This window comes from Myotis brandtii, unplaced genomic scaffold (assembly GCF_000412655.1).
Source record: "Myotis brandtii unplaced genomic scaffold, ASM41265v1 scaffold634, whole genome shotgun sequence".
NCBI classification, from domain to species: domain Eukaryota; kingdom Metazoa; phylum Chordata; class Mammalia; order Chiroptera; family Vespertilionidae; genus Myotis; species Myotis brandtii.
The window spans coordinates 785,359-796,595 of NW_005370427.1; the positions used below are offsets into that span (position 1 = coordinate 785,359).

The window sequence follows — 11,237 nt, forward strand, 5'->3', positions numbered from 1 at the left end:
TGTTGGTTTAACCTGTAGTCCAGTGTCACTTCTCTGCTCACCAGCTCCACGCTCCAGGTGTTCCCCTCTCATCTGGAGCAAAAGCCAGGCCCATAGCCCTGCCTTGTCTTCATGCTGCCCTTTCTGGCCCCTGGCCCGACACCGCCCCCTGCTGGCCAGGCTGCGTGTTGTTGTTCCTTGAACTAGCCCAGGCCCAGCTGTCCCCACCTTGGTCTTCACTTGTCATCTCTCCTACTCTTTTCCATGCGGTTTCCTTCCTCATTTTCTTGATCTATAAGAATATGTACCATCTGGACATTGTTACAATAGGGTTAAAATATAGTCTGCGTATAATTTCCCCACTGGGAAATATATCTCAACTATTTTTCCATGCTGCCAAGTGCCTTAAAAAGACAAAACTAATTTTAAGTTCTGTACATATTACGACACGCAATGGAGACGCCATCATTGAACTATCACTCCATTATCATAAATCATTTAGATCCCACTTCTTTTATTATTGCATTGAAATAAATATTAACTTGGATATTCTATCCTCCTTCATATATTAAGATAGTTCCTTAGTGAGATTTCATGGATTCGTGGCTGTAAGATTGTTGGTTGAAGGAGTCTGAGATTTATTTATGCTTCTTGTGGAAGTTACTCATTGCTTTCCACAAAAATAATACAAACTTATACTACAACAATATAAAATATGTGTACGCATATTTATTTCATTCATGTTCTATTCAGAAAAATATAAAAAGAACTGAGAAAAGAGAAATATCTGATTAGTGCAAAATAAATTGAGAAAATTTTATAATTTTTATCTCTGTTATTAGCATCAAGACAAATAAACTAATTAAATAATGCCCAAGTTACTTCTTTAAATTTATATAATTGCTAAATATTTGTATTAAAAAGCTGTTCGCTCACATTGCCTATTTTAGCTAGAACAAATTACATATATAATAAGAAAACAATAGAACATCAGAAACAGTAATTAATTGGCCTTTTCTTTTAAAACTGAGAAATAACGGTGTCTGCAGAACTGGTGGCCATAGGTGTGCAAAGGCCTGGCTCGGATGGCGGGGGGCACACAGCGCTGACCCTGGAAGTCATAGCTCCCAGGAAGATGCTGGGCTTTTCTTTCAGCATCTTCCGACCATCGGCAGTGCCTCCCCCCTCCCCGGCGTGTCCTGGAGGTCCTGCCACCCCACACTCCGCAGGGACCCCCACTGCAGCGAGGGTGGAGGATGCTGGGCCACGGAGAACCAGACGGCCCGTATAGTGAGCTCTAGCTACGGAAGCATAGATTTTAATTCATTTCTCCTATTCGTTATTTTACTCACTGAATAGATCAAAATCTCTAAGTCAGACTATTTGGAACGAAGCCATGCGCTTTATTCTTTTCTCTAAATTTCAGTATAAAGAATGTAACTCCGAAAGTGGGGGACCCTGAGACACGCAGAGCTATCCGCCGTGCCTTCGACGTGTGGCAGAACGTGACTCCCCTGACATTCGAAGAAGTGCCCTACAGTGAGTTAGAAAACGGCAAGCGAGACGTGGATATAACCATCATTTTTGCATCTGGTTTCCATGGAGACAGCTCTCCCTTTGATGGAGAGGGAGGGTTTTTGGCACATGCCTACTTCCCTGGACCAGGAATCGGGGGAGACACTCACTTTGACTCCGATGAGCCATGGACGCTAGGAAATCCGAATCACGACGGTAAGCTTGTCGTTCTTTTCGTAGCAAACACCTGTCTGATGTTTGGTTCTGGATGCCCAGTAATTCCCAGGCTTGCGGTACTGACTCTACATTTGTTTTTAAAATTATAAAACAACACGTGAGGCTTTTCATAACCTTTACAATAAGAATTTTATGGGCCACTAGGTCATGGTGGTCTTTCGTGTGGTCTTTCGATGGAAGATGAGAGGCCTGGTTTTGTGCAGTGTCACTTAGTACTGAAGTCTGGGTGCGTGTCACGCAGCCTCGCTTCCCACCCTCCATCCAGTGTTTCCACTTGACACTGAACCCTGGTTGACATTTGTTGTGTGGCTCCTTCCTGTTACTTTCTTTTCAATCTTCACCTTTCTACTCTGTAAATCTTGCCCCTTTCTTCTCTTACCCATTTCCTTTTGTCTCCCAATTTAATACAACTACAAAAGTTATTATTTTGTATTATATCCTTCTTTATTTTTATGAAAAACCACTTTCTTGCCAATGTGTTTTGACACATCTATCAGTTTTCTAATCTTATAATTAGTTGGATATGCAAAAATAGTGTGAAACTAAAATCCTCAATGCTAAAGGAGCAGTTACTTGAAATGAGAAGCATGGGTTTCTTCCCAGACAACAATCCATCTTCTGTTTTATGTTTAAAAAACAGTCATGGAATGTGAAGATCCTGGGGTTACAAGGTTCCAAAGCAGCCTCTCTCCAGTCCCTGCAAACAAGAATGACATCTTTTCTTTCTCCCCACGTAGGAGAGTGCTGCTGGACATACAAGTGTGCGTTGTTTTCATAACAACTAACCAGCTCATAGCACTCTTACTTTCTCTTTGATGAGGGAAGCCCAGCCATCACATCAAGCGTTGTTAGTTCATTAGAAGGTTTAGTTAGCTGGATACTACCCATGAGTTTTTAGAACATGCAGTATTCAAACACTGTATAGGACTATAGGATGGATTAGGTCGAGTTAAACTTAAAATAACATCAGATTCCAAAGAAATAAAATGTAATAACTATTCATGCTTTACCCCCAAAATATCTAGTATTACACAAAATTATGTTTTGAATTATTGTCAATAGGAGTATTGGCTATAATATTAAATGATGGTTTCGTTGTTAAGAACTGGTTGGAGACTAGACGCAGATGGTGGGAAACTCCACGGCGGAATGAAAAGCAGGAACTTCGGGCTCAGACTGCCCTGTGTTTGATCCCGCTCCCTGGCGCCGGCCCAGGAGCCTGCCTGGGCGCGGGCTCTCTGCTCTGTGTCCGGGCTGGGCGTGCTCTTCGGGCCTCTGCAACCTCTTTCTGAGCAACTAGCAATGCAGCCCCCAACGGGAGCCGGCCTGATGCATTAGTCACGTAAAATAAACTGGGCTTCCTTTATTTTTATCAAAGCCCCACAGGCATTCTAATGAACTGGTTCAGATGTCTTCAATTGTTAAGATTATTTTAAAGAATGGAAGGAATGTTTGCATTCTAACTGTCTGAGGAAAACAGCAGTTCCATTAGAATTTTGCTGAGACAGTCAAAACTGCATGTGCCTCCCAGGGAGAGACTTTCTTCAGAAATTCTGAACAGAGAAAATTGTTTCATTCCAATAAAGAAGCTGTTATCAGTGGAATGGTGTTCTTGGGGTGCCGCTGGGATAACATTTCCAGAGGCCCCACCGGAGGACGAGATGTGGGTGAAAGCTTTACTTTTGTGGAATTACATCCCTGGGCTTCCGAAGTCCCGTTTCTCTTCATCCGGTCCCGGAGGAAGCGGAGCTGGGGCTTCGGACCCGCCAGTGTCCAGGTTCCCTTCCAGGTTGAGCTGGATCCTGTCAGCGTCCGGCTAGTCAGTCATTGGTCCACTGTGTGGGGCCACATGGCCTTGGGCCACACCGGAGAGTGCAGGAGGGCCCTCCCCCAGCAGCAAGCGTCCCAAGGGCCTCAAAAGCACTGATAGATCCTCCCTTCCCCCCACTGGTGGGCAGAGTATGACATAACCTGCAGCCTGGAAAGACCTGAGTGACTAACCATGTGCCTTATATGGACTATACATTGGACCACCAATCCACACCTGCCAAATACCCTAAGCCCTTGTTCCTATATGGACCTTACATTAAGTCACCAATCAGCATGCGCCGAGAACACTAAGCCCCCATTCCTTCCCATTCCGCCCCTCAAAAGGCCTGCCCACCCCTGCACGTGCTGCTGTCCTCCCCTTGGGAGACCGCCCGGCAGGTGCTTCTCCTCTAATAAAGCCTGTAGTCCTGGTTTTCGGCCTCTGTCTGATCTTTCAAGCACGCGAGATCGAATTCCTTTGTTCGGGGGATTCCATGTCCCAGATTTCTGAGCACTTGCAATGGCCGTGCCCAGACTGGCCAACCGCCTCTGTCCCCAGGTGTGGACAGTCAGGTACCTTCCCCAGTCACCCAGCTTTACAAGCACTTGCAGTGGCCGTGCCCAGACTGGACAAACCGCCTCTGTCCCCAGGTATGGTGGACAGTCAGGTACCTTCCCCAGTCACCCAGCTTTACTGGGCATGAGTCCACCTTCCTTTTGTTGGACCCCGGGGAGTGTAAAGGTGTAGCTTTCTGATGCAGCTGCCCAAGTGACATGCCTCTAACATCTGGCCTTCCCTTGCTTCTTTCCTGTTATTAATGACTCCTTCGTCATAACGGTACCAGACCTAAGACAGCTACTTTACATTTATATCTCTGAAGCTGTGTTAATTGTGCTTTGTTGCCTCATAAATTTAAAATTATTTTTAAAATCTTCTCTGAAAGAGATGGTACCTATCAAATACCCATATGTTCTAAAATACTGAAATAAGAAATCTGCAGAAATCCTTTTTTCAAATACCCATATGTTCTTCTAAAATACTGAAATAAGAAATCTGCAGAAATCCTTTAGGTGTATCCTTTCTCAGCAGTTTTCTTAGGCATCAGCCAATATTTTTCGAAAAAGGAAGTTTTAAGAAAAAAATCTATGGGGACATTTGAGATGACATAGGAAATGGGAATGTTGGCACCGAGTTGAGTGGGATCCGTGTTACCAGTGCTCATGGTATGTGCTTTGTATGACGTAAGGAGTCTTCCAAGGAATACACATGTGGGAAGAATTCCGAAACACTAGTGAATGTCCAGTGCAGCCAGTGGGCTGTTGACTCCAATTCTACGTGAACACATTCAGTTGCCTCTGAACTTGTACCGTCCAAGTATAACAATTTTTGTAAATAGGCCTATTATTAAAATCCAAAACAAAGCAATTATTTAATATTTAGTGTTTTATTTGGAGAAAAATATTGTTTTACTGGTCAAATAGGAATTTTTTTCCCTGTGAGTTTAAAGGAAATTCCTTTGCAAAACAATAGTGTTTCACATTGTAGGGATTAGGGAGCAGTTAACTGACTGTTCAAGATGTAACACATGGAGATTGATGCTAATTGAAATTCCAACCTTCGCCTGATAGCAGCAGGGCAGGAGGGGTGGGTCTGGGGAGTGTGGATTGTTTATCTCAGGGCCGCCTCTGGCTCCTGTGGGAGCTGGTGAGCCTGGGGAGCATCAGTGTCTGTCTGCGCTGATCCCAACTCTGATTGCCTTTGTATCAGGAAAACGGGAGGTGCGCTTCTGACGTCTTCACTGATAAACATCCCTTCGTCTAGTCCCTGTGCTCCTGGTTTACTTCCCTGGAACATAGTTTTCTCTCCTAGTCCAGTGGTCGGCAAACTCATTAGTCAACGGAGCCAAATATCAACAGTACAACGATTGAAATTCCTTTTGAGAGCCAAATTTTTTAAACTTAAACTATATAGGTAGGTACATTGTTATTAACTTCATTAGGGTACTCCTAAGGCTTAGGAAGAGCCACACTCAAGGGGCCAAAGAGCCGCATGTGGCTCGCGAGCCGCAGTTTGCGGGCCACGGTCGTAGTCACTTGTCTTAGAAAGCAGAGCAGAGTAATTTAGCAGAAATGCAAATGGAGAGCCTCCTAAGTGCGGCTCCTTTTCCACCGCATATTGCTCAGCTAAGAAAGCAATTTGAATCCCATCAACCTCAAATGAGATAAACAGTGTCTTAAGCTGCCGGTAACTCTTCATTCATTGTTATCCACGTTACCATCAATTTGCTCATACTCATGATACCTTTTGAAAACCTAACCTAAAGCCCATTAAGATTAAGTACATTATGCAATCGTTACATTAAACATAAATAAATAAACACACACACACACTCCTACTAAAAATGCCTTTTCTAAAAGAGTTTTTTTAAAAAATCTTTTATGGAGTGGCTAAGCAAAGCATGCACAGTAATTCCCAGTAGGAAATGTTACTGTGATGTGGTTTTTGAAAAGTATCCATTGCCTGAATGCGAGATGGAAATTTTACCTCTGGCGAAATGTGAAGATTCCTTCTGCGAGTCATTATCTATTGTTTCCTTGGCGACGGTATGAAGTTTAAAGGGCGCTATCCATGTAAACAGGCTTGTCACAAAGCCTCTTCCTAATCAGACAGGTGTCTGTCCCCGTCCTGGATCTCAAATGGGTAATTCTCAGCAGAAGTTCCCTATGGACATGGCATAGAACTGTGACCGAGAAGTGTCTGGAGGCAGATCTGATTTTACTGTGTTGCAGTTCTAGTGACAGGAAGAATGCGTGCCTTTGGCTGTGTTTATTGTCAGAAAAGTCCCTGCCAATGAGTGCTCTGATGGTGTCTGTTTAAACACCAGGAAAAGAGAAACGTTGATCTGGATTTCCTCTGGGATGTCAAGCACTTAAATCTACTACCTCCATGTGATCATGTGATGGTTACGTTTACTAGTAACTGGGCTGGGCTAAGGGACGCCCAGGTTCCTGGTAAATACCTCTGGGTGTGTCTGTGTGGGTGTGTCTGGGAGAGATTCGCATTTGAATCAGGAGACGGAATAAAGAAGATTGACCCTGGCCAATGTGGGGGCATCAGCCCGCCTGCAGGGGCCCCGCTGGAATGAGAGAGAGAGAGAGATTTTTTGTTCCACTTATTCATGCATTCATTGGTTGATTGCATAAATAACCAGGGATAGGCTGGCAACCTTTTGGTGCACAGGATGCTGTTCTAACTGGCTGAGCCACCGGCCAGGGCTGAAACTTTAAGTTGCCACAGCGTCCCTCCTCCCCAGCTGGTGAGACCTGTCCGCAGGAGCAGGAACAGCCCCATGCAGCCCACGTGGACTGCAGCTGCCAGCAGTGGACGCCCCGGAGAGCTGTGAGCCCTGCGGTGTGTCCTGCCGGAAGCGGGCCTGTGAGCCTGGCCCCTCAGCCCGCTCTCCACCTTTTTCATTGAAAGGTCATTTGACCAAATGCAGGAGAAAAGGAGGCAAGTCCAGAGACAATGACAGAGCCTCTCTGCTGGTTGTCTCTCTCATTCGAAGCTGTGAAAGGAGAAAACAGTAAAATGCAAATAACATGAGGACCCAGAGGTAATGGGGCTTTTGGTATGTCCCTGGTGCTCTGTGAATTCATTTTAGATATTTAACTCATGCATTACTCACAACAGACTTATAAAATAGGAAGTGCAATTATTTCCATTTTGCAAGGAAATTGAGGCACCAGAAGTTTGGTGACTTGCCCAGGTTTCCCTAGTTAGCACAACAACAGCAATGAAGCCATTACACAGTCCTAAAGAATCAGGGAAGTGGAATAGTACTTCCATTTTTAGGAGAAAAATGTATCGCTGAAATATTTTCTCAAGTGAACCAAGAAAACAATATTGGAAACAACTCAGAATGCCCATAAAGGCTCGCTGGGAGCAGGAAAAGAAAGCCTGTTATACTCCAACACCAGAGCCTGTCGTGTGGAAGGAGAGCTAGGCAAGCGTTTCCAGGAGAGCACGGGAAGGTAAAATGACGTGAGGTTCAGGACTACGTACAAAAGGCGCGGGGATCAATCCAGCTTGTGATTATGGGTTCTCCCGAAGGAGGGGAGGGTGGAAAAATTAAAGTGACAGAGATAAGCCACCACAGAAGAGCAAAAATGCCTCGTTCTAAATTCAGACCAGTAGTATGCAGTTCAAAAGAGTCACTGCATTCATTGTAAAATTAATTAATGCAATCAGATTCATGAATAAATATGAACACATGCTGGTTGTCATGTGCCCCCGAGTTGGCTCTGACTCCTGGGGACCCCGTGAATGGTGAATGGGTGAGCTGGCAGGTAAGACAGATAAGGAAAGATAAAGATCAAGGATGACCTTTCACCTACAGCCACACAGGAAACTACCAAACAACACAGAAGCCAGAAGGCAGTGCAATATTTTGAAATGCTAAGAGAAAACAACTAGAATTACCAGACAAAACTGTTGTTCAAGGATTAGGATAAAAAGAATAAAAAATGAGAAAACTGACCATTCGTTTAACATGTATAAGAGGCTTTCTAAGACAAGTAGTACAGGATGAGAAGGAGCCTGTAAGAAGAATCTTCGATGAAAGGAAGAATTTTGATCAAAGAAATTAATGAATGTTCTATCTATCCTATATAATAAAATCCTAATATGCTAAGTGGTCGTCGTCCAGTCATTCATTCAATCAATCAAAGCGTAATATGCTAATGATATTCTAAGGCCACTCAACTGCTCACTATGACGTGCACTGACCTCCAGGAGGCAAACGCTCTGACCAGTAGGTTAGCTTGCTGCTGGGGTCCTGCCAATTGGGACTGAGCGAGATGGGGCGGACACACCCTGGAGCCCTCCCCAGCTGGCCAACCTCCCGCATCCCTCCCCGGCCCCTATTGTGCACTGGTAGGATTCCTCGGACTGGCCTGTGCCCTCTCGCAATCCGGGACCCCTCGGGGAATGTTGGAGAGCCAGTTTCGGCCTGATCCCCCAGGCCAGGCCGAGGAACCCCACTGGTGCATGAGTTTGTGCACCAGGCCTCTAGTAAGATAATAATGTATAATCTGTGCAGTTAAAAAGAGACAGAAGTTCCTTTTACAGTAATAACAGGTAAACCAGGGAAGGAATGGACAGCATTACATTATTCTAAAAGTCTTATATTGTTTAACAGTCAGGGTAAGGAATAAATCTTACATGTTTTCAAGTGGACATAGTCAATCTTTAAGGATAACCAATAAAAAATACGTTTTAAGGAGAGTATACATTTAAAATGTCAAGAAAAGAAAAATAATGGTATAAAACAGAACAAATTAAAAAGATCAGAATAAAATAATTTTAAAATTCCAAACAGATCATTAACCTCCATGAATGTAAACAGACTGAATGGGCCAGTTCCAAAGCAAAGTTCCTAAATCAATGAAAACAAAATCCCACTGTCTACCCATCCCCCTGTCACAGCGAGTGTGGGTGAGGCTAGGGGTCAGAGGAGCAGGCGCATGTGAGAGCCCTGGGGGACGAGGGGCAGAGCCCAGGATTCGCGGGTTTCATTTCTGACGCGTTGGTCGTCTGACCAGAGTCGTGCCCTTGTTCACCAGCAGCGTCTTTTCACACCAGCATTGTTTCCAACAGCAAAGGAAGCAGAACCACCCACAGGTCTGGGTTAGGAGGTTAATATATACCGAGAGTTTACAGGAACACGTGGAACGCCGAATGGCAGGAAAATGTGTCACGACTGCTACCAGCAACAACATAGACGGTTCTGAGAGAAAGATGAGTGAATAAGGATGAGAAGGAGACAAGACATACTGTGATTCCATTTGTTCTGAGGTTCAAAAACAAGGGCAATAAAAGAGACAGCCGTGGAAATGCCTCTCACAGCAAGGGGGAATGTCACAGCTGCAGGGTGATGACCAGCCGCAGGAGGTGGGGCACGGGATAGGGACCAGCGTGCCAGGAGATGGGACAGGGGATGGTGGGGTTCCCAAAGGGAGGTGGTTTTTAGGACTATGTTAGTATCATGCCCTAATTTGCATAGATGCTAGTAATGTTGTCTTCCATGTATCAAATAGCACATAACTAGGATCCATCATCAGAAATGGGTCTTGCAAAGAGTACGGAAGCCCAAATTGAATCTTACCCATCAGGAAGTTTTCATGCAAAAAAAAGGCATCTGAATTAAGAATTGAAGGAAAAGTATAATTTTGGCCAAGTGACATAGGAAGAGGGGAATGTTGAAGCGACTATGGAGATGGTCAGCCTGTGTACACACGAGGACACGCTCATTGGGGGCAGGGCTCGGGACCTCGGCACTAGCCGCTCGGCTGGTGGGCTCTGCTGGGGCAGCCCCCCGGCTCTGAAGCCTCGCCCAGGCCCGGCCCCTCTATCCAGGCTATGAGGTATTTAACTTTGATGACTTTTCAAATGGTATATCCACTCTTTTGTCTTTTCAGAGTTTAAAAATTTCCCTATTAAAGTATGCAAATGTGTTCTTTAATTTATTCAAACACTGAATGTGGTTTAGCAGGCAGCATTTTATCCCTTTTCTTCTTAAAAGTTTTTGATGTGAAATAATTGGTTTTCTGAGTTCTTGCAGGCAGCAGTGCCTTCTCATCAAAATGTTAGGAAATGCACTCAGTAAGGTTATTAAGCCTTTTGAAGAATATATAAAACTAGAGGCCCAGTGCACAAATTCATGCACAGGTGGGGTCTGGCCGGCTTGCCCTGACAGGGGCCGATAGGGCCAGGCCAGTAGGGGTGAGAGGCCTTGGGCGGTTGGCCAGCTAGCCCCACCCCCAATCAGAGAGGGGGGGCCGATCCGGGGGCCTGACTGGCCAGGGGGAGGGGCTGTGGTGGTTATGGGGGGCCAATCGGGGCCCCGATTGGGCCAGTTGGCCGCCGCAGTGCGCATCATAGCAACTGGTTGTTCCGGTTGTTACAGTCATTCCACTCGTTCTATCATTTCGGTCGCTTGGATTTTATATATATAGATACTAAAGGCCCAGCGCATGAAATTCATGCAGGGTGGGGTCCCTAGGCCTGGCAGGTGGTCAGGGCCTATCAGGGCTGTCTTGCCCAGTCCCGATCAGGGCCTGCCAGCCGCGGGGCCTGCCAGCTGCTGGATGGGGCCTTCAGGATGGGAGGAGGGACTGTGGGAGGTTTCCCAGCTGGGGGGAGGGAGGAGAGACTGGGGGATGTTGGCTGGCCGTGGGAAGTTGGCTGTGGGAGCGCACTGACCACTAAGGGGCAGCACCTGCATTGAGCGTCTGCCCCCTGGTGGTCAGTGCGTGTCATAGCGACTGGTTGACTGGTCATTCCGGTCGTTACAGTCATTTGGTCGTAATGGTCACTTCGGCTTATATATATATATATAGACTAGAGGCCCAGTCCACAAAAATTTGTGCACTTGGGGGGGTCCCTCAGCCCGGCCTGTGCCCTCTCACAGTCTGGGACCCCTCGGGGGATGACCACCTACTGGCTTAGGCCCGCTCCCCGGGGGATCGGGCCTAAGCTGGCAGTCAGACATCCCTCTGGCAGCCCGGGAGCCCTCGGGGGATGTCCACTTGCCAGAGGGGAGCAGACCTAAGCTGCAGTCAGACATCCTTGGTGCTGCTGAGGAGGCAGGAGAGGCTCCCACCACCACCGCTGTACTGGCAGCCATCAGCCTGGCTTG

The 11,237-nt window shown here is 46.1% G+C and overlaps 1 protein-coding gene across 1 annotated transcript in view; it reads left to right on the forward strand.

Moving 5' to 3' along the window:
- Positions 1–11,237, forward strand: part of MMP16 (matrix metallopeptidase 16 (membrane-inserted)) — a 180,465-nt gene that overhangs the window by 113,918 nt on the left and 55,310 nt on the right. Inside the window, exon 4 of the mRNA XM_005880345.2 lies at positions 1,406–1,710. Coding sequence (XP_005880407.1) covers positions 1,406–1,710 — 305 coding nt within the window. The remainder of the gene's footprint in view (positions 1–1,405; positions 1,711–11,237) is intronic.